At 42.1% G+C, this 24818-nt stretch overlaps 1 protein-coding gene across 1 annotated transcript; it reads right to left on the bottom strand.

Moving 5' to 3' along the window:
- Window positions 1-732: 732 nt before the first annotated feature.
- On the bottom strand, window positions 733-2037 carry LOC119417254 (amphoterin-induced protein 3-like; the record flags this gene model as incomplete). The annotated part of the gene is made up of 1 exon (XM_037684465.1): window positions 733-2037. A coding segment is annotated over one exon (1305 nt), but the record flags the coding sequence as incomplete, so codon positions are not given.
- Window positions 2038-24818: the final 22781 nt, after the last annotated feature.

Here is a 24818-nt window from a genome sequence, read left to right as displayed (position 1 = left end):
GCTGAAAGTGTCATGACTGAAACATTTGGAGAATAATAATAATTATAAAAACAATCTGTACTACAAAAGTAGGTGTTCATCTCAAACCGAATGCTTTATCAGCCAAACGAGAGGATTTTCAGGCTCGAGCGCTTCCCAACAGATGCTGCCTACATATTTAAACTCCAGCTGATGCATCTCTGTCACATCCGCTCTACAGCAGCAATAAATTCTCCTCCCTGAGCTTCACTTCTCCACAGTCATTCGCATTTTAGCTGTAATCCACATTATGTGAGAAGTGAACCCCATTCATTCTAATCTCACAAGAAACATACCTCCGAGACCTGTGACTGGGCTAGAAAAAGAAGTTATTAGCTGATTTCTTGGACTGATAATAGCTCTACAGTGAGGGTAATAAAGCACCGTTGACGGTTTTAAATCGACTACCTGGTCATGAGACAGAAAAGAAAAGAATTGGAACAGAAGATTGCTTCTTTTTTTTTGTTCTGAATGCCTTTTAGCTGTGGCAGGTGGTTCAAAAAGAAACAAGAGGTTGCCTTTATTTTTCTCTCTGCAGCATTAGCTCTTGATACCATCTCACCGCTTCACAGAAAGCAGTTTTTGTTCATTCAGAAGTCGTCTCAAAAATAACAAACCAAACAAAACAATAAAGAACTTTGACTGACATTAGCTTTCAGGGATCCATTCTTCACCTTCTTCAATAATCACAGACTCCACGAACGCTATCCACCCTTAAGTTTCAGCTTTAGGTTGATCTCTGTCAGAGGACAAGGAAACAGATATGATCCTGGGGATGTAGGCTGCTGCAGGACATCTGCAGCGACACGGAGTCAGGAAAATGTACAAGAGGATGAGAAGTAAAGTCACAACGCAGGCCAGCAGTGTTGTGTAACTGGAGTCGAATGGTTGCGCTGCAGGTGACAGCACGGTCACGTTCACCTCACGAGTTGCATTCAGCGCCTTTCTAACATCCACAGCTGTGCACCGATACAGACCTGAGTCACTGACCGTGGCTGCACGGATCTCCAAGGTCCCGTTTGAGAAGGTGCTAAATGGTGTGTCGTTCATGCTGCTCTGAGTGATGAATCCCTTTCTTAGGGAGAGCCACGTAAATGAGATGTCTGTGCTACTCAGGGAGGTTTGGCAGTCTAGACTCACTGTGTCTCCTTCTGAAACAACCACGGTGGAGAGGAGTGCCATCACAGGCCGCATGACTGCTCTGTCCAAGGTGCAGTTGAGAAGGGAACAGTTGGGACGGAGGAAACGGATGGACGCTCTTGGGTCCCCATTAATATTGCAGGTGTGCTCATCAAGGAAATCCTTAACTGAGCTGTAATTCCTCAAACTCCAGTGCCAGAACACGGCATACATGGAGCAGTCACAGATCAGAGAGTTGTTGTGGAGATACAGACCCTGCTGCACCAGCTGGGGCAACGCTTTCACCTCCTGCCATGGAAGACGTGACAGTCGGTTGGACGAGAGGTCCAGCACGGCCAGGAACGGATGGCTGTGATCTTGGATGGAGAAGAATGGGAAGTGAGTGATCCGGTTCAGGCTGAAGTAGACCCTTTCTAAGCTGCTCAAGCCGCTCAGCGCTCCGGCCTCCACTTGGGCGATCCGATTGTTGAAGAGACGGAGCTCCTCCAGCCTCCACAGCCCCTGGAAGGAGCGCTGCCCCACCACACGGAGCTCGTTGGACGACAGATCCAGCAGCCTGAGCCTAGAGACGTTGAGAAAGACGTCATATTCCAGGGTATGGATTTGATTGTGGCCCATCCAGAGGTTTTCTAGTCTGGGCATCTCGCTGAAGCTGCGCGGACCCAACCAGGAGAGGTGGTTGTGGCTGAGGTCGAAGGTGATGGGGAGGGAGGGCAGCGAGCGTGGCAGCTTAGCCAGACCCCTGGAGCTACAGCTTATTGTGTCAGGTAAACAGAGGCACAAAGGTGGGCAGGTCTGCTCAGAGCCACAGAGGGAACAGAACAGCAGGAATAAAAGTCCCAGATGAGGTCCACGGGTCATGATTCTGGATGTCACAGCTTATATTCTCTAATCCCCCCCCCCCCCCCCAGGTTCTTCCTGGTTAGACAAGCCAAAAATTGGACAGGATTTATTTTTCTCAAGCAGTTGAAGCTCTGAACATTCAGCAGAGGTAACGCAATAAGAAGATGTTCATGGGAATAGCCAGAGATGATTCATGTCTCCCCCAAAATGCATCGTTTCTTAATGAAAACTAATCACCTGAGGCTATTTGGAATCAAGCAGGTATTTTGTGCCCGGCAGTTATTTTTAGGCTCCAAACATTATTTTGTCGCCTGTTAATATGATGTTTATTCTGGTAGTGAAAAACGAGCCTTTCATTTCTCTGGGTCTTAAACTGATTTCAGCAAGATTCAGAAAATTTCTGAGAAGTTACAAACTGGGAAGACAGAGTTTAAAAATTTGATGCTCTCCTGTGACATTTTCCAGGAATGATCATTAAATCGTCAATGGATCATATAAGGAGTCATGAAAACATCATAAAATGTAAGGTTTACATGTCAGAGAGGCAAACGTTTCACCTTTACAAGAGGTTTCCTCTTAGTTGCCACTTGGTGAGTTGAAGTAGCGCACAGACCAGTTCAAGCAGATTTCCCACCACAGACCCATAAAGTGTGGATGAAAGTGAAGGGTAAAAAGTTCACTCTTCCTGGGAAGTGAACTTTTTGGCTCACTCAGTTAATCCCATTCTCCTCTCCAAGAGAATGAAAACAAGAACACAAATCCAAAATAGACTGCTTAGCTTAGCAATAACTTGACTCTCCAACTTTCCAGCTTTCTTCTTCTTCTTTCAGAGTTGTGTCCCATCAACAAGCAGGCTCAGCACTGCAGCCTTAATCCTTATCTCCTGCATGGATCCTCCATCCACGACGCTCAGGAGATAATAAAACACCTCCTGCCTTTCTCCTGCAGCCAGGTTTAAGGTCCCCTTGCCGACTTTCTCTTCACTCCAAATGAGAGCGCTGCTCGACAAACATCCCGTGGTGCGATGCAGTGTATTACAAACAGCATAGAGCTCACTTAATCTCCCACAATTCCTCCTCCTTCCCCCCCGCCATTTAAAAACCTGCCTTGTGTCTCCCTCTCTCATCATTAAGTAATGAAGCCAGCAGCTGCCCTTCTCTCACTCTCACGCACTCTCTCCCTCTCTTCCTCCTTTCCCTCGCCACATTTACAAATAATATTCTATCAGTTTTGCCTTCCATTAAAATGTTAGTGTGTTTTCCTTAGATTAGTCGAACCCAGGAGGTTTCCTCATGAATTTTATATGTGAGTCCGGTTACTGTTCACCAAGGTCTCAGGAGGCAGAAAATTACAGAGTGTGACTCTGAGTGCTGATTTACTTCCTACTCTAAATGCACTCATGTTTTTATGACTGAAGCTTCTTTATCCTACAGACTATTTGAAACTCTGGGTCCCCCCCACCCCTCCCACTCATCTACATGATTATGTTTGTTCTTGTTCTAATTGTTTTGATTAGACACACCTTCTGCTGGTACTCATGCTTTTCTCTTTCTGGGTCGCCTCTTGGCTGTGGTTTGGACTGGATACATGCTGCCTGTGCTGCTTGGTCATGGTGGTCCTGACAGCTCTGATTTCTGTCACAGCGAATTAGCTTTGCTTCCCAGCAGCCACCTCCTCAATGCAAGCCCTTAACCCCCACACCTCCCTCCCTGTAAGGACTCGCAGCTCTGACTCCCACATATTCAGTCATTCATTCATTCATGTCTGCAGCCATCAGTGGTATTGTCTTTGCTCAGGTTTGTGCCCTTAAGTACTAAAGTCAACTCTATCTGTTAGGGTTGGGCCCCGATTTCCTTAATTTTGCTTAATCGGTGATGGGCTGAAACAGATTTTAGAAACCGATTTCACCCATTTTTTTTTTTTTTAGTTTTAACAACAATTGTTTGAACTTCATTTATATTTCAGAGCACTACCTCATGGCCAGTTAAAACAAGTTTGTATTGTTTCTAGGATATTGTTCAAGGGTATGTTTTTCAATAAAATAAGATTGGAACATTGAAGGTGCATTGTGACTTTATAACACCTGACAGTGTCGCTTATAAAACCAAATCGGTATCGGCCAAAATCAGAATCGGCAGATCAGACTTTTTGGAAATCGGTGATCAGTGATCAGCCAGAAAACTGCAATCAGTGCACCCCTACTGTCTGTTAGCAAAATATCAAATGAACCACTGGATGGATTTTAAGGAAACTTTCAGCAAGTAATCATTTTATTCAATTCAATTTAATTCAATTAAAAATACTTTATTAATCCAAAAAGGAAATTAATTGTTGTTGTAGCTCATCTTGGTTTCATTAGAGTTGTTATAGATGCTAATGGCTGTGGGCAGGAAGGATGTTTTGTAGCAGTCCAGCCCACAGCATATCCGAAGAAACTGGCTGCAGATGCCGATCCGTCCACCCAGACCCAGCAGACCTCTCGGTCCTCTTGGACAGCAGGACGGCCTGAATGTCGAGCAGAACTCCTCCCCGAGTGATAGCCATTTCTCCCAGAAACCTGCAGAGCCCCTCGTCTTAAATCCAGGTGCTGGGGGACGATCTCGGTCCTCTTGCTGTCACAGGCCGTGTTTCCTGCTACCCCCAAGATCTCAGCGGTCAGGCACTCGAGCACAACCTCCAGGTAGATGGTAATGCATCCACGGCACCTCCTTTTCAACTCATTTGAGATTTGGGGCTGTATTTGAGGTCTTATTTGAGCTTTTAAGATGTTAATCAGCAACTCCCAGTTGTAGAAAACCACATTGTTGTTATGGTTGCACATCATAACTAATGTCCAAAAGTAAAAAAAGGTTTAAGTAAAAATCCTTCCAGTGGCACAGCATCTGATACCAGAAGAAATACTCATGCGAAAAAAGCAATTTACTTCCAGAAAAATTAGTAATTACAGTTTTCAAAAGCAAAACCTCAGAATGAATCTAAGAGGGCTACTCCGACATGCAGCCACCTTAAGCAGCGCAATTCTGGAACATATGTACATTTAAAACCCATTAACTTTTGGTGTCAACCCAATTCAAAATGGTTGCTACAGCTAACCGACCTTAGCAAACACAGAAATTTATCTGTCAGTTTTACAGATAAGGTGCTAAAATATGTTTGCTGTTCCCTACACATATTCAAAGCGCTACACATTGTGTGATACCTTTGCATATAACTTTGGCATTAACTGTTGGCGTCAACCGTGTTTATTGATTTTAATAAAACCTTTACAGAGTAATCACTGGATGCACATTTAGATTAACTTTTGGAGTCAAACCAGTTCAAAACAACTGCCACAGCTAATCTACATTCTCCAGGCTCTGTCAAGCTCTGAAGGGGGCGGGTGATATGCATCCATTAAAATAATGCTGCGACTTTAATTCATTCATTCATTCAGAACAGATTCAAATCCTCCGGGGGTCATTTTTTCTAAAAGGTGGGCTGATGGAGGCAACACATGCGGATGGATGTTAGCGTTCTGTCAGGATGTGATTTAAAAAAAAAATCCCTCTTTTGTATTTAGGAAAGGATTAAAAACACATTTGGATGCAGTGCAAAGCTAGAAGCATGAATCTCATCCCAAGGCTCATGAGCTTTGCAGCATCATGCAAGATTTTCACCCACACATGTGCGTGTGAGATACAGAAGGGCTTTCCTTGTAGGTGTTGTGTTCACGGGGGCGTACGCTGCCGTTCAGATGCTTCCACAGCTCCTTGTCTATTTTCCAGCAAAGTGATCTTTGGCCTTTCTCTATAAACACCTTCATTTGGTCAGGAAAAACACAAAAGTATTGTTCTTATTTGTTATGTAATCACGCTGAAATGATGGTGTTTTTTAATGCAGAACTGGGTCACATAAAGCCCATAAATTAGATAATGACTGACTCATAGTTTGGCATTTGATTCTTTTAGAGAAAAGGCGATCACACCGTGTCATGTCATAGATGACGTTTTTGTTCATTTTTATTTTTAATTTGTTTATTTCTCAGGTCTTGTTTTACTGATGTTGACATTCCATCACCGTGGTGTTTTCTTGTATTTTCATTGGGACTGATTCACTGAAGACATGAACATGATGAAGAAACGTTTCAGTTTAGTTATATTTGTTCTATATTCGTCACCTGAGTGAGGTTTGCAGAAACGTCAACATGACCGACCACTTCCTCGCTTCCTCTTGTTTGTAAAACCCCTAATCCAGACATGTGTACAACCTGAGGGCCAAAAGTGGCCCTTGGATAATCTCCATCATGCCCCCAAAACTCTTAACTGAAAAGAAAACAACTTTATTTTTTAAGTTGATGAAAACATTTATGAATGAAACTTAATAAAGTTTAAATTAAACGTGTTGGATCAGTACATAAAAACCTTTAGAATAAGGCTGTTTTTGAAACTGGTGTTTCTAGACTGAACCTTAAAGACTCCAAAACCCAAATATAAAACCTTTCCCCCTATTAGTCCAATATATTGTTACAAGAGCCATTTTACAGAAAGTATGTCTTATATTGCTACAGTGTATTTGGGGAACATTTTTATTGAACATGCTAATAACTATGCTACAGCAAGAAAAAGCCAGATTTTTTAAAAATGTTGTGTCTTAAAAAAAAATTTTGCAATTCTCCAAGCTGCCCTTCGGTTGCTTTAAACATTTTTATTTGACCCTTTAAGGAAATATAGTTACCCTGCCCTAATCTAATCAATATCTTTGTGTGAGGCTGCTTTGCAAATCCTGCCTTCCTCCTCCTCCTCCCCCTCATCTATTTGATTAGACTCTGCGTATACAAAGTCCCGTCACATCAGCCAGGTTCAGAATGAATCCCAAGGCTTAAATCTTGACCCGGTTGCATCTTGCTCCCAGCAGAAAGTGATTTTTTCTAAACATCTGCTGCAGAAAAAAAAAAAAAAAAAAAAAAAAAGTCAAACAGGGACACGTCTGCACTGATCTCACCCTTGAAAAGCAGAAAACACACCGAGAATAAACTTTTAAACTCTTGGGTGCCTGAAAGGAATTTTGTTGTACGTGAAAAAATGCACTTGATTATTATTATTATAATTTTTTTTTTTTTTTCAGCTTATATTTGAGCAGAAAACTATATTTTCAAGAAGAGCCGTGACTCAGACCAGGAACTGCAATAATGTGAGACATGCAACACAAACATGAAAAATAAATCACAGCCTCAAAATAACCCTACATAAAAATACATGCTGCCATGTGAGATGTTGTCTAGAGTCAAACAAATAAATGTCACAGTGTGTGGTAATTATAAGACAAAAGTGGAACAGGTAGGGACGAGTCAGTGATGTTGCACTGACAGCATCATCTCAGCTCTATTCGCCACTTATGAACCTCTGAACTTGATCGCACGCACCTTTGTTGAATACTTATTCTTTTTTTTCCATGTGTTTTGTCAGCAGGGCTTGCAGCCAGAGTTTGAAATACAAAATATGAATGAGTCAGTGTATGAGGATTCAGAGGACTGAGGGTTTTGTTTTCTCACCCCCTGCTCCTCTGAGATTTTGCAGTCTGGATGAGCTTTATTGTTGAAAAAAGGAGTTGCGAGCATTATGAGATTGTTTGTTTGTCACAAACGGCTGCTCAGCTGCTCCATATGCTCATATTTATGGTGGCTGCAGCACATTATCTGCATATATTCAGTCCAAAACCCCCAGATTTTGGTAGAACTGTGTGTTTTTCTCCTAATTTGAGCTGCATACACAGCATACTTGCACAACACATAATTTCACCTCCTGATTTTCCACTCAGCAGATCTTCTGCATGTTGTGTACCATAAGTGAGAAGAGACAAGCACACCATCTAGTGGCTTAGGACCCAATCTTAACCGTAAAACAATCAATAAGCATTTCCAAGGCTGTTACTGTCAAGAAATAAAAAGAGACTGAGCTGAATATTTTAAAGAAAAAATAGTGTAAAATGCATAAATGAATATTTGTTAAAGAATTAAAGTCATTTAAAAAGCAATAGAGGAAAGACATGCTTGATACTTTCAAATAAACTTTTTTTTTTTAAGTAGGCCAACATATTTGCATCTTTGCTTCCTTTCTGGAGATCAGTACTGCTGTTAAACTGATTCATCCAGAACATAGTTAAATTATTTTTTGTAATGATGTAACATTTTTTTTAAATGAAAGAAACCCCAAAACACAAGATTAAACATTATTTTATGCACAAAATAGTGCAAAAATACTTTGAGTGTTTATTCATAATGCATCAGTATTACAAACCCAAAATGTTACATATTTATGTAGGTTTGTGAGTTTACAGCTTGTTTCTGACTCACGTTAGATGTGAATGGACTGAAACGAATTTAAACTACAAACACAAATGTACTTGTTAAAGTAGCAGAGAGCTGAGTAAAAGCACTCTCACTCCTTTGAGTCTGTATGTGAAGCTAATTATCCGGCTGTTGGCTGCACCCTCTAATTTAAATGCATCACAGTGATTGGAGTTCAGCTTCCGAGTTCTTCCTTGGATGATTCTTTTGCCCCTTTTTTCTTCGACGGGGCCATTGTTGAGTTTGGTGGCTGGCGAGTTGTTGGGAGGACCTAAATGCACAAAGGAGGCAGTTTCAGGGGCACAGCCATGATGATGAATAACAAAACAAACAGAGAAATGTGTAAAACACTGGGGCGTATAAAAAATGATGAAAGCTGAGCTAGTGTTGAGAGCATGTTTTCTACAGGAATGCTTGGAGAGTGACAACAGGTGTGCTGAACTAATGGAGTACAGGAGGTGTCCCTCTATATCTAGAATATATCTAAAATATCTAAAATATCCAGACATTTCATTAAGTTAATATATTATCTGATAAAATTATATTTCAAGTTCAGTAAACTTTGTCATGACGTGCCAGGCTTCCATCACACTCACTCATTACCTGTTACTTCCAATCTCCCTCCTTAAATAAAAAAAAACATAAATTTAAACGCTGTAACATTTTATGTAACATTTTAAATAAACAGTCCATACAGCATGGGTTGTTTATTTAAAATGTTACAGTATTTAAAATTAAGTTGTAGAGAAGAGAAGTGCAGCAGGACAGCAAAGGGTCCTTCACAAAGCTGCAGCAGGAGAAATATGTGTGGTGGCAGAGAAGGAGATCGTGACAGGCTGCAGTGAGCTTCCCCCTGCGCTTGTGGGCTGCACACAGGTGCAAAAACATTTAAAATTGTTTATTTTAAATAAACAACCCATGGCTCATCCATCAATCAGCCAACTGTGTCATGTCCAGTCTTACTTTGAAAATCCACGATATAGTGAATCCATGAAAAACAAACCGTGAAGTAGCGAGGGGCTACTGTATTTATTTTAGTACTTGTATATATTTTAAGGCTTTATAAAGCCTTCCCACACTCTTGCAATGTTCTCAACTCTTAAACCTAGATACTTTTAACAACATACGTATATGTACTGAACTGTAAAATTTTACTCACCAGCTTTGCAGACCAGCAGCTCGGTTCCGGTTCTGCAGACCTACCGTGCAGCGAAGAAGCCCACCGCCCCATCCAGGTTCATGTGTGCGTGGATAATTGAGCTTCAGGAAGCTTCAAGATTATTTTCAACATTCCTGCCAGTTCTATGAACCTAATAGACAGCGTAGATGTGTGTTGCAAAACTTTCTCTCCATTTTGGCAGAAAGCAGCAGCCGGTAGCACTGTTGACTTCTGGGTAATGCAGTTCTTTTGGTTGCTGATATGTAAGCTTATTGAAAGAAAACAACAAAATGGCGGCGCCTGTCTGAACTTTTTTTTTCTCTCTTTTTTTGGTTAACTTTTTATACTGCTTTATAATGTAGCTGCTTTTATTTTGTTTTTATTTCATTTATTCTATTTAGTTTTCAGTTTATATACTTTTTATATGATTGTCTTTTGTTGTCTGTACCTCTTTTGTGTTCATTGTTTAAAACAGGACTTAGTCCTCATAGCTCAATGAGACTAACCTGTATAAATAAAGGCTGAATGAATCCCGTAGCGTTCCAATCACGTGAGTAATATTAAAGTTGACAGTCGTTGAAAATCTGCGAAAGAGCGAGTCTGTAAAAGTCGAACCGCAAAGTAGCGAGGGACTACTGTACTGGTGCTATATGGGGAGCTGAAAACAAAACCTGGAGGACATCTGGTGGCAATGACAGAACAACTTAGAAAAACCAATAAAGATCAAGTACCTTCAAAATGTCCTGATGTAATTCAGTAATCCAGTAATCTCAGTAATCCAGGTAAAAATCCATCCATCCATCCATCCATTTTCTTTACCCGTTTGTTCCATTTTGGGTCACGGGGGTCGCTGGTGCCCATGTCCAGCAATCACTGTGCGAGGGGCGGGGTACACCCTGGACGGGTCGCAAGTCCATCACAGGGCCACATAGAGACAAACGAGACAAACAATCATTCACTCTCTCACTCACACCTAGGGACAATTTAGAGTTACCAATCAGCCTAACATGCATGTTTTTGGTCTGTGGGAGGAAACCGGAGCACCCGGAGAAAACCCACGCATGCACGGAGAGAACATGCAAACTCCACCCAGAAAGGCCCCTGGACCGGGGTTTGAACCAGGGACCTTCTCACTGAGAGGCAGCAGCTCTACCAGTTGCGCCACCGTGCTGCCGGTAAAAATCCAACAAAGTTATTATTATTTTTTGTTGAAACGTTTTGTCTTTCATCTAAAAGACTTCATCAGTCCAAGGAGTCACAACAAACTCAGTCCCATAAGTAGCACACTCACATAGTGGGCCAGCCAGTTTGATGGTGATAAACTGGTTTCTGGAGTACGCCTTCTCCCACGCCGACTTGTTTGAGGCAGCCATGGCCAAATGAGATGAAGTCTTTTGGATGAAAGATGAAACGTTTCAACAAAACGAAAGGACCTGACTCAACTTTGCTGGATACATAAAAAAAAATTAAAATCAAGATTAAACTCAAACTTTGTTTCATATCTTCATCTTTGACTCAGCGTAAAGGAACCAGATTGGATTTAATTTGCAGGTGATCTCCGACGCAGATAAAATCGCACATGGATGTTCAGACATTTGTTTCCTGCGTTTACATCACCCGTGAGCGCGAGCATAACGCTGGATCGTAATCCAGAGCCATCTCTTCACACGAATCGATGCGTTTGTGAGCAGCATGCTGGGACGATGGCTTGGGTTATGGACTGCCCCACATCTCCTTATCCTCTATTATCTCAGATGATTGTTAAAGGATTTCAATTAGGATTCACAGAAGTTAATATGATTGCTCGCTGTTTATCCTTTCTTGCTTCTTTCCATGGAAGCCAATTATGCATTAGCAGGAGTAGAGGAGCGCTGGACGCTGCTAATGGCTCTGCCTCTGCTTTTGTGTTCACATTACTGAGGGATATGGGTTGTGAAATGAGATCGCTACTGACTACTGTGCTATCAGTGCTCGCGCCATAAAGCATTATGGGCCAGAACATAGTAAATTGTGTGACGCGACGGTGGGGTGGCAGACTGTCAACTGTTTCCCTGCTCTCTTATCGGTTATCTTCTCATCTCCTTCTTCGTCGTTTCCCCCAGTTTTCGTTGTCTTTTGTTTCTCTCTGGGTTCACTTATCTCATCTTCTCCCCTCCTCCTCCCAGTCCTCCCTGCTCACTCAGGAAACCTTCCATCTGCTCACATCTATTGCTTCTTTCTCCTCTATTCCTTCCCTCTTTTCTCAGCCCTTGTCTCCACACATCAGTCCTTTTCAAACCTCTCCTCTCGCTGCTTTTCATCTCCTGCCCTCTGGTTTACAACACAAACAGTCAAAACGTTGGCCAAGTTTTTAGCTGCTTTCGCCTCCAAATCTCTATTGACAGGTTGACGTACTTTAGAAAACATTTCATGCACCAATCAAGACTTCAGGTACATTACACAAGCAGGTAATAAATAAAAACAGCTGTTAAATTATGTATTATCTCATTAGAGTGCGTGCACATCATCTGACAGGCAGTGGAAATATGTACCATATAGTTCTGTAAATATAAAACTGGAAGCAAAAACATTGTATCAAAGCACAACTTGTAGTTATTAAAAAAGAAAAAACGAGTTCTGTTTCATAAAAGTGACTGAAGCAGCAACGTGTCTCCAGGTCCATCTGTCTTCACTCCACATTAGAGACAGTGTGATGGATCCTGCAGCAGGCTGTCCATGTCACCGGAGCCACCGAGCTGCTGCCGTGTCACTGCTCTCCGCTCAAACGGACACTTGGGGATGTGTCGGGTGATGAGCAGTTAGCGCTTCCATCAAGGATCTCCGGGGCCATCCGTGGAAAATGAAACCATCTCTGAACAGGTAACTCAATTTAACTCGTGGCCACTTTCTCCGGAGCTACAAGCACAAATACTTTCCCAGCTGATGAGATGAGGTAACGGAGCATAGAGAGAGCAACAGGACAGGCCTACCTCTCCCAAATTACCTGGACATGGTCAAGGATTTCCACTACTTTTACAGATGGAGAAACGGAGTCTGGAGAGTAGAAACGTTCAGAGCTTCCCCCCCTCCTGCTATTTCAATCAATGAAACAGACTGACTTTAATCAAGGAAGTATTGAGTGCTGAAGCTACCGAGGCAGATAGTTGGCCATCTGGAACTATTCCCAACTTTGTGTCACGCTTCAAAGGAATTCGACTGCTCATGTTAAAGTATTTGAACTTTCAGCCTATTTTCTTGCTTCCTCTTTGTGGCCTATATAAGGAAAATGATTTTTTTTACACTGTAATAAAAAAAAACAAAGCACCACAGGTTTGCAAATTTTCATTGAAGCCCTAGTTTTCGCTGTAACATATCGATACTGTAGGTTCATAAATCTTTGTGCGCTGACCTAATTTAAGCGAGAACACCATTAGCAGCAAACACAGTCAATCCTGCGTAGCACCATCCAGTCACTTGTATTCACAAACATCGAACTTATGTTGTGACAGTCTGGCAATGCTACCGTACAATCTGTAGCTCTTAGAGTAATGGGAGGTGAGCTGTTGCAGAATGACAACGTCCAAAAGTTACAATGTCTGAAAACATGGCTTTCGAAAAACAGTAATTCAGGTTTGAGCTTTTCCAAACAGCACTGTGCTTCTAACAAACAGTTAGACTGAGAAGGCTACAGCAGTCAACGATGAAATCTTGTGTCAAAGCACCTTTCATGTAAAAAAAAAAAAATGCAATCCCAAAGTGCCATGACAGACCTGCTGTGGAACCTCATTTATTTGCTAACATTCTGTATCTCTCCCGCACAAATAGATATGAATAGATTATGAACTCCCAAGTCTCATCCAAAGAGTTGAAAATCCCTTAATTTTTAGTCTGGTGTGTTTGAAAACACTAAGACTCTGTCTCTGCCTGAAACTGTTGCTAAAAACGTAGCCTGGATTGATTAAAATCAGCATGTCTGCTCCTTTAATAAACACAACACGTATCCTGCAACGATGTGAGAAATATACAACCTTCAGAGGAATGATGACTGAGAATGAGAGAAGCTAGATGCAGTTAAAGAAACAACTATTTATGCATCCTTCCCAGTTGTCTGGCACATACATATACAGAGCTTTCTGGTTGCAAATAACTGCAAATATTTTTATTAAACTCCTTGGATTTTACATTTTAGCTGTTGCCAGAAATTCAAGTCCACATGCAACAAAACTAACAACAAACAAAAATGCCATGTTTATCAATGAATATTTCACTCCCAGTTACAAAAGAAAAAATGTTCCAGAGTTTAAAGTGTTCAAAGTCATGTTTTATACTCCTATTTCAGCAACCAGTTCTCCAAGTCCTCCATTCCAGACTGTCACCCAATCCACATCGCTCCTGCCCCTCCTTCAGGTGGTGGGTCCAAAAGAAAGTGGTCCCATGTAACTCGTTTAGTCTTGTCTGGTCATACTTATGTATGGCTCCAGGGACAGGCCACGGTATTCCTAAATCATACAATGTTTCTGGGGTCTTTGTCTTTGTGATCATTGTAAGGGTTATTGCACTGTGTTTAGTCTGACCCCTCAATCACAACCAACTGGTCAGGGGAAACCCAACCAGAGGCAGAGTCCCTAGATAACATAACTTCTGGGACATGTTTCTTCTGGGCCACACATAACCCTCCAACACAAGGAGCTCTGAAAAAAACCCACTTGAGGTGGTCTTGGCATCTGATAATGATGCTTTCTAGATGGATGGGTGGATGATACAAAAAAGTATAAATGTTATAGAAAATATACATGTTATATACATCTGAATGTGTGTGTTTGTGTGAACTGGCCACCCCAATCATTTACTTCATTGTTTAGAAGTGTAATTTCCTTAAATGACTGGGGTGGCTGAAGAATAATCTATGGTGGTCAAGGTCACCAATGGCCACCCCTTGGCTCCGCCGTTGCACCTGGTGGCAGATAAAATTGCTCCTTCAACTCTTCAGGGTCCGTCACTATATGCCTTGGACAAGATAGAAAATAAACCTACTTTTATTCTTATACAGTGTAACTCCTACCCAATTGAATATCATGCACCAAAACAGTAATTTTTTTCAGTCCAATTCCAGCTCAGAAAAACACTAACTCAAAAACTACAAACATTCACTATTCAAATCCCTCTGCGGGGGGGGGGGGGGGGGGGGTATTGTTGTACATCTTGTTCAACTGGTGTTAAGCAAGTCTATTAAAGGACCCAACCACAAATAAGATGCAAAAGTTTTTTTTTAAGTTTAGATTTTTCAAAAGTACTCATTAAAACAATTTATCAAAAAGCAGCAGCCATTGGAATAAATGTGGAACAATAGATTTCAGTAGAAACAACATGATGAAATGAAAAGACAAAATTAGAAATATATAGTAGCCACATTAATTTTAGCAAGTGGGTTAAGTTTCATCTTTTGTGTTCCAGCTTTGTAGCTGATCTCCATCTTTTCTCAATTACACAGATTAGCAGCAGAGAGACGAGGGTGTCACTCTCACACTGCTCATTAGAAAACACTCCTATTACACCATTTCATAATTGTTCCTCAGCTAAATTATATAACGATCACATTGACCTTTCAGTGGGCCTGCTGAGCAGGGTGAGTTGGTGTGTTGAGGATAGCCAATTTAATGAGTCTGCTTTAATGTGTGGCTCAATAATGCTATCTTCCACTCCATTATTAATCGCAATAAAAGAAAGTTAGCTCTGTTAATTATTGCAAATGTGTTTCAATGAAAATGCCAATGAGACTGGGAAGCCCGCAGGTAGCTGAGAGGAGGCGATGTGTTGTTTGTGGGTTTGACGGAGTGCCTGATAAAATATCTGCTGGTGAATTCAGCTGCAGCAGCCGATAGAAAGGGCTTTATAAGTAGTACACCATCCTTCAGTTAAGTCTGTATGACCTAATTAGAACTCATTAGATGAAATTTTAATGTAGCCTGTGGGGAAAATGGGTCATTACACCTCAGTGTTGAATGGAGGTGCTGAACATATTGCACATATTGGCATCTTTTATTTACTCTAAAGGAAAAATGGCTTTAATTGAGAAAAATGGGATGCTTTCCTGGTGGCAGAGTCAAAGTTCAAGCTTGTGTTAGAAGAGAATTTCCTGCTGAAGTCGTCTCAAGCCTGACAGAGAACTTTAATCCAAAGACTTGTTTTTCATGCAGCGAAGCAGCAGAATAAACATAACAAGCAGCCATTGCTCGTGCTGATCACCTGCAGTGATGCTCATTGATTATTCAATAACACCGGCTGTAATTCCACGTGAAAACCAAACGCAGAGGCAGAATGATGCGGCGCCGCCGGTCTTAAAAGTGGGCGAAGACGTCGTATGTCGCGTTTCTGTCAGCCGCCTGCTGCGAAAGGGAGGCAGAAGATGAAAAAGAGAAGGGGAGATGGGGGCCAGTGGGATGAAAATGGAACTGAGTGAGACTGATTGTCGCCTGCAGAGGAAAACCATTAAGCTCCCCAAATATCATTATCAGATTTTCAATAAGGTTGCAGCCATCAGGTAGTGTGTACAGACAGTGTTGCCGCCTCTCCTTCCCATTCTTGCTGCACCAGGTGCAACGTATTTTTGCAATTCAATCTGGCTACAAGGCCACAAGGAGGCTTTACTTATTGCTTGGATCCCAGAACAAATCATAGGCTTGGCAAATATCAGGGGCTGGGCTGCCTGGGGAGTGGCTGCAGGCTCGGGGGCTTGTGTGTATACTGCCGTTTGAATGATTACACAATGATTGCGGCCGGATGCGTGTACACAGTGGTGCAAACGCACTTGGGGAATTTACAGTGTTCTTTATTATCAGAATTTAAATAGCTTTGCTGATAAAGTCTTCCTGAAATGAAGCCATATTTCAATAGATAATTCCCCCCCCCCCCCACCCCACACACACATACACACTTTGCAAAGCCTCAACACTCATCACAGGCCCAAACTAATGAGAGATAAGCTGTAGATAAGGGAGTTTAGGCATACGCTGTTTGTTTCTGTTGTTGTTGTGTACTTAGCATTAAAGGAGCAGAGAGGTTATAAAGGCCCAAATGGTCTCCAAACATCAAACCACGTCAGCAGACAGGTTGCAGGCTGGTTCTGACATTGAAGAAGGGGGTACCAAAGATTAAAAGTGCGCACTCGTCTGCCGGCGCAGTCTGTAGTTGGCCCTCGCCATCCTTTTTTTGATTTATTCCTTATCTCTTTCTTACCGTTTGATGGTAACGGTGACCTCCTGAATTGCTTCCACGGTTTCTGGTCTGACTGCGGCTCCCTAACGTCAGAGGATTTATTGTGGAGCTTAAAAACCTCAAAGAAGCAGAAAAAAAACCCAACATTCTGTAAAGGTCTTGTGTTCACTGTTTATCTTGAACAGAATGAAAAACGAAAACACAATTTTGTCTCAATAAACTTAAAACCAAGGAGCAGTTCACAACTACAGCTGGAGATAAAAGTCCAGTCTGCACATCACACTGCATCCGTTAATGATGTGGCTCTCAGGCCATCATGTTCACTTAGGCTTGTTTGTAGCACAACTTGTGGTAGCTGTAGTTAGCAGTGAGTAACACCCCCCCCCCCCCATTTGTTAAATTAGAGAAATGTGACCATATTTAAGCTGATGAAGGAGGTGCGATGATGTTTTTGTTTGAGCGTGCACATTCAATTTTCTGTCTGTTAGCAAAACATCTGACTGAACACATTTTCATGACACGTTTGGAAAATAATCACTGGGTTGACAATCTAGAAGCGACGGTCTTTGAGCGATGATCCGATTCAAGATGGCCACTTCAGCAAAGCCATGTTAGCAAACACAAAAATGGCAAAAACTCAGTTAGATTTACAAACACTGAACTGAAACTTGGTGTGGTAGTTGCTGAGAGTCATCCCTAACACACACACTCCAAGTGCAAACAGATGATGTGCAATACATGTGTGGGTTGGGGCAGAGATGGGGTAGAGGTAGGGCAGCTGACTTGGGACCAGAAAGTCGCATCTCAACTCTCCGCCATGCCCACATGACGTGATGTCCTTGAGCAAGACACCCAATCCCTAATTGCTCCCCAGGTGCTCACATAGCTGCCCACTGCTCCACCTGGGTGTATCTCACATTTGATGGGTTAAATGCAGAGAACTAATTTCATCATTGTATAGAAACATACAATGATGACAACACATACTGTAGCACTTTACTTTATCACATGAGAATGCACGAAGGGGTGGAGCCAGAGGGATGGGAGGCGTGGCACTTGCCATCTCTGGAACTTGATTGGCCACCCCAGTTGATTGGCAGGTCACTGCTCCTGGAGGCTTGAGTTTGTTGAAAGTATTTCAGATTTGTGACATAATGTTAACGCAAAGAAGGGGGTCTAAGCTTTGCAGAAGACTACAATGATAACATTATTATTGTTTGTGTGTGTCAGAGAGTGAGAGACAGAGACTTTATTTGCATGTGCCCCCCTTAAAAAGCCTTGGCCATCCCTTGTAGAAAAGTCTAGCTCTGCCACTGAATTCACATTACCCTGTTGTCGAGGTTTGGCCAAAATAACCAGAACTCTATTTCTCATCATCAAAGGATCATAGTCCTGAAGCTCTGGCATGAAATACAGTGGGCGATATGCATTCCTGCAAGGAAAGCCAGTTAAAAAGGAGCAACAGTTTTAGGTATTTTCCAACATGATAATTATCCATCAAAGTAATGCCTATGAACTGACCTGGTTTCACTTTGCTCCGACTCTGAATCTGCAGCAGGAGTAAGGAGGATTGTTTAAATGCCACCAGGAAGATCAAGGTGCTCTGCAACAGATGGTGTGGCCCTCGTCAAACCCTGAAGAAGAAGCTCGGAGAGAGCGCAAATTCACGGAGGAACTGAGACAAGTTTTTCCCCAAGATCCATTGCATCCTGCCGCCCACGTGTTAAAGAAGAGAACTGAATATGAACTGCAAAAACAACAGCAGCAAGGTGAGAAATAAACCAAATATAAACTCAATGGCATTTTTCACTTTCAAGTTTGATTTGACACGTCATAATTAGCTGATTCTTTCTAAATATTCCTCATATCTTTCAACATTCAACCTTTATTTATTAGAATTTTTACATGGTTTGTGGTCTTCTATAATATTTTCTAACTATGGTTAAAAGAAGGCTAATGGATGGATGGATACTCTTTTTATCCAAAAGCTGTAAATGATTATCATTTTAACTCCTTAACGTGCTGTAAATGAGCTGTGTAAAGACACATTTAAGAGAAAGTGAACTTGCTGCACATGCACAGCAGCTCACGACTTCCAAAGACATCTCTGAACCAAATTGCACCCACATGACACTGACCAGTTGCCGAACATTCCTTCTTTGTGTTGCTACCCAGCTGCTGCAATTTGTCTTCCCCCTGATTGTGTTCTGTCCCAGTAAACAGTGTCTTTGAAGTATTCTCCCAATGTTAATGGCCACGGCACCTTTAATGATGAAGCAACAGACAGGGTCTGGGAGAAATATTACCTCAGCAAGGTCAAAGCAGACAAGGTCCCATCTGTCTCTTTGCAGCCTCGGTGGATCCCAGGCCCTTACATTACTGTGGCCCCGGGGCAGAGAAAATGGATCATCAATCTGATTTAGAGAGACTCAGGCCAATGCTGTCATTTCAAAGCTGAATAACACAGGTTTCTTCTGCTATCACTGACTGCAGGTGCATTCATAATGGCTGGTGATGTTAGAGTGTCTCACGTATGGCGTCGCCGTGCCCCAGAGAGTTTCACATCGCATTACATCATGGCAGCGTTCTGCACCACAGCACACTGCAGGAGGTGTGGGTGGTTTGGTGAGGTCCAACTCCACAGTCAGAGCAATATAAAGAGGAAACGAACAAAAAACAAACAAACCACAAGCTATTGGGTACTGGTGTTTTATGGCTTTCAACTGCATCAATGGTGATTCAACATTCATACTCTTGTTTCCATTCATCCATTCATCCATCCATTATCTTTTACCCGCTTCTTCCATTTTGGGTCACGGGGGTCGCCGGTGCCCATGTTCAGCAATAACTGTACGAGGGGCGGGATACACTCTGGATGGGTCGCAAGTCCATCACAGGGACATATAGAGACAAACAAGACAAATGGACTGTGTTTACTGTATATAACACATTTCTATCTTATCAAGATACTCAAAGTGCTTTACAACACGATCTGTGCCCTCATTTATCCATTTATATAACGCTCTACTAGAGCTGCACAACGACTAATCAGTGCTTTTAGATCACATTCATACAATGATGGGACACACATCAGAGGCTATGAAGGGTTCAGTGTCTTGCCCAGGGACACGTAGGCATGTGACTGCTGGTGGAATCGAACCCTCAACTCTTGCATTGGAGGATGACTGCCCTAACCACTCAGCCATAGTAGCCCCAAACTGACAAACACCATTCACTCTCTCACTCTCACCTAGAGACAATTTAGAATTATCAGTCAGCCTAACATGCATGTTTTTGGTCTGTTGGAGGAAACCGGAGAACCTAGAGAAATCTGACATATGCATGGAAAGAACATGCAAACTCCACCCAGAAAGGTCCCCGGCTGGGATTTGATCCAGAAACCCTTTCTCTGAGAGGTGGCAGCTCTACCAACTTCACCACCGTGTTGCCCTACCCTATGATTTTTGCTATCTAATTATTTCTGCAAACTACTGCACTATTTTAACAGTTCATAAATCCAAAAGTTCAGATGATGCAGGAGATGGGTGCTTTGGCTTTTGGTTTCTGTAACATTTATACTTTAATAATGTATTAACATTATATAATTAGTTAACTTTTTGTTACATTTAGCTTGCTTTCAGCTACTTTTAGCTAATGTTTGCCATTATTTCATTTTAGTTAACTTTTGATCTTTAACATTTAGCTTGACCTTTGGTACTTTTTGTCTTTTGCAATCCTTTTGCTAGTTTTAGATTGTGTCTTACTACTTTCAGCTTTTGACTAGCCTTTTGCTATTTTTAGCTTTTAGCTAGCCATTTCCTACTTTTAACATTTAGCTAGTGTTCCACTCATACCCGAGTGACAGCTTTTGTTTCAAGGTTGGTAATAATGTATTTGCTTCAATGCTTCTTTCCTGCGGGGTCCCACAGGGCTCGATTCTTGGACCCCTTCTGTTCTCACGCATAGGTTGTTTTCACACCTGATAGTCCGGTAGACTCAGTTCGGTTGGGGACCAATATTCATAACATTTTGTTTACATTTGAGCTGGTGCGTTTGCATTCACAATGCACTGTGCAGTCGAGCCAACTTGTTCAAATCAACCTGTTCCCCCACTTGCCTGTGGTGGCGCCGCACCAAGAACTACTGAAAGAAACGACACAAAAACCTCTGAAGAAGACACTTCTTCTTCTTCTGGAAATAAAAACAAAAACGGAGCGGCGTCAAGTTTTAGTGGTTTTAGGAGTTATATTTTTATATTTTTCAACAATGGACTCAGCATGAGTGGAAAATGAGGCAGAAGACCATGGAGAATGTTGTTTTTCAAACAAGGCAAGCTGATGGCTCCATATGAGGTAAGAGAAATGCACGTTTGTTTGCCCTGCATTGTAGTCCACTTCTTGCTTGTGGAGTGGTGCCCGGTCTGCTTGCTTTCACACTGTACTCGAACCGCGCTAGAGTTTTCTTCTACCGGACCAAGACCTAGGTTTTTAGGCAGGTCAGAGTTCGCCTTTTTGTTCCATGACAGAGTTTGATGGTGCGTTCACACCTCCCCAAACGAACCAGACTTCCTAGGCAAACGGGCTAAAGTTCGGGACAACAGGTTGGTGTGAATGCACCCATGCATTTGCTTTTTTCTATCTTGAGGAAACATGGTCTTTTATTCCACTGTTATGCTGATGATTGTCAGATTTACCTTCCTTTGAAACCAGCTAGTGCTTGCTCCATTCACCCTCTCCTAAAATGTCTGGACGACATTAAGGCATGGATGGCTTCAAATTTCTTATGTTTTAACTATCAAAAAACTCAAGTCGTGTTTAGCCCTAGCTCAACTGCTGCCTCTGATCCTGTAAAACTGGACTCCCTTCAGCCATATCTTAAGCAGTCTGTTTCAAATCTCGAGATGGTTTTAGACTCTGACTTCAAGTTTAACAAATAAATCGACTCTGTTCTGCAGAAAAGCTTCTTCCAGTTAAGGCAGCTAGCTAAGCTTAAGCAGTGTTGTCCAGATCCGACCGCAAGAAACTAGTCCATGCCTTTATCACGACCTGAATGGACTACTGTAATGCACGCTATGCTGGGGTCAGCCAGGTCTCCATCTCACATCTCCTGCTTGTCCAAAATGTTGCTGCTTGGCTCTTAACCGGAACTTGTAGGTTTGAGCATATTACACCAGTTCTGTCTTCCCTTCACTGGCTCCCTGTGCATACTTGAATAGATTTTAAAAGTCTCCTGTTAACCTATAAGTACCTAAATGGCCATGCACCCCATTATCTCTCATAGCTACTGGAACCATATTGTCCCTCTCGGGCCCTGAGAGCATCTGATCAGTTGCTTTTGGCTGTTCCAAAAACAAGATTGAAGCTCAGAGGTAATTGGGCATTTTCAGTCAAGGGCCCCAAACTCTGGAACAACCTGCCCACCAACACTAGACAGGCCACACCCCTTCCTGTAATTAAATTTCTGCTAAAAACACATCTGTTTTTCAGGCATTTCACACAGTGTGAGTTGATTTAGTATATTTTGTTCTGTGTTCCTATGTTTTTTAATAATTATTTACTGCTTTTAATTAATTTTTCAGTTTTATCGTTAGTGTGTGTTATTTTTTTCCAATTAATTTTACTCTCATTGATGTTAGTGGTAAGCACTTTGGTAACAGCTTCTGTTTTAAATGTACTATATACATAAAGTTGACTTGACTGGACTAGTGCTTTGTCAATTTTAGCTTTTAGCTTGTGTTTAGCTATTTGTAACTTTTAGTCAAACTTTTTGTTTAGCTACTTTTAGCTTCTTGCTAGCATTTTGCTACTTTTTGTCTTTAGCCCAACCTTTTTTTGCTTTTAGGTTGTCTTACTACTTTTAGCTTTTGACAAGCCTTTTGTTATTTTTAGATTTTAGGCAGCCATTTGCCACATTTAGCTGTTAGCTAGTGTTTTTACACTTTTAGATTTTAGCTAGTGTTTTGTTACCTTTAGCTTTTGTGTCAACCTTTTGTAGATTTTATTTATTTATAATTGTATATTTTAGTTAATCTTTTGCTTTATTTAGTTTTCTGGATCTTTTAGCTTTCAGTGCTCAATTTCAGCTTCTTCATCCAAAGTCAACAAAAGCATTTAGCACTCAGTATTTTACTGCATTTTTGCAGAAAATAGATTATCTCCAACAACGACAACAACAACTTTTACTTTTAGATCATCAATTGGGAAAATTGTTCTCTGCATTTGCCTTTCCCACATGTGGAACACAGCTAATGCACACCTAAGGCACCTGGGGCACAGCTGGAGGGTTAAGTGCCTTGCTCAAGGGCTCACAGTGGGGCAAATAAGGGAGGAGGTAGGTGTGGTTGCTTCATCTTTCCCACTCAGATTTTATGTGCTGGTCTAGTTGGAGGATAATCTCCTTTCATTCCTGTGGAGTTTCAATTTGTGGATAAACCCAGTGTCCAGCTTTGAACAAAATAATTCATACTATGATACTTGCTTGTTCTTGGATCTCTACATTGTAGTGAAATCATGACAGGCGACAAACATGGTGAGATCCATGTGATCTTCTACCACAAGCAACCAAACAGCACTCCTGGGTGGCATCACATAACGGAATAAGCCCTGAAGAGGAGCGACAGTCGAGTCCAGGCAGGTCAGCTCAGCTCTGACATCTTTTACAAAAGAGATGTTTTGGAATGAAAAGGCAGGAGAAATCCCTCTCCTCCTGATTCCTGCCATCACCTTTTCACAGTTTTTTTTTCACTCTCATCCGTCCCAGCTGTCGCCTTATCATCCTTGCCCACCTATGAAGCCTACTCTTAAGCTTCTCGTGCTCCTGGAAAATGCCACGTTTGTCTGCCAGTGTAAATTTGCTTATCTTATATAGAACAGAGCCTGTGAGAGGGAAAGGGGTGGCCTCCACAATGCAGGGCCTTAAGGGATCTTTTGAAACCCTCTTTTTTCTGCTTAGGATCCCGCTAATTTGACACAAATCCCCCTGACAGAGGAATCACTTCGTCTGCAGGTTCTCTTCAGGTATGCTACCTGAATTTTCCTTTTCATCCCTGTTTGTTTTCACGTAGCATTCAAGCACCACTGAGGAATCAGCCGGTGGGAGCCCTCAGATGTTACCCCTGGCTAGGTTTTTGAATACCTTGGCCACAGCCCAGTGAACAAGCAGGTGGCCAAGCTCACTGCGGTCGCACCGACTTTGAATCTGATTCCTGCAAATCTACGTTTTGTGATTCGCCTGGAGTTTGCTGTCTGGTTGACTTCCAGACCCAAACAGCATCATGGCAGGTCCGCTTCTCACCCTCTGTGACGTTTGGCTGAGCCAAGCTGAGCTCTTTATTCCCCGCATCACATCACATTTTCACACTTTGTCCAAACATCCCTGTAGTATTGCCTCCCTCAGCACTCAGTGTGAGGGTGTTTTGTTCTCTCTGGCAAGGTGAATATTGTCATGGGATCATTTATTAGCAGAGGAACGGTTTGGAAAAGACAAGAAAGAGCCTCGGGTGGGAATCCTCCCCTTCACAAGGATTAGTTTTATCCTGCGTATGCAAATGACATTGATTAAACCACAGAGAGTACATCCCCTGCCTTAGCGTAGCATTCCTGCAGGTAGAGTCGGGGAAAGTTCTGTAGTGATCGCCTCTGGAGACAATACTAATAACCAAAGACGAACTGTCGTTGTCATTGTCGTCATTTGTAGCTTTTAGACAGAGGGCATGGTGGCAAATTACACAGACGAGTCAGTGCACAACTGGTGTTTGTTTTTCCTGATCTGCATGCTGATTAGCCTGATAAGTAGCAAAGTTCTGTGTTCCCTCTGAAAGCACAGGAAGCCTCTTGTTGTCCACGACTTTACAGCGTTATCATCTTCTCATGCTGGTACTTTTTAACGTTCTAATCCCTCGGCATATTGCAGGAGATTATCTTTCTAAAATTAACTAGCCCCTTGAGACTGCTGAGATAGCAGCTGTTTTTTTTTTTGTTGCCACTTGGCGGGGTTTCAACAAACAAAGTGGCTTATTGCACATGGGAGGCCATGCACACAGAGCCTTTTAAGAGCTGTAAGGTTTCAGGACTATAATGGTGTTTCCATTGCTGCCTGACACACTCTAATAAGTGGAAAAGTTGGAGTCCAGGTTGGAGG

Source organism: Nematolebias whitei, chromosome 11, assembly GCF_014905685.2.
Source record: "Nematolebias whitei isolate Nwh7 chromosome 11, NemWhi1, whole genome shotgun sequence".
NCBI lineage: Eukaryota > Metazoa > Chordata > Actinopteri > Cyprinodontiformes > Rivulidae > Nematolebias > Nematolebias whitei.
The sequence above is the reverse complement of the archived record's forward strand: the minus strand, read 5'-3'. Positions and strand labels throughout refer to the sequence as shown.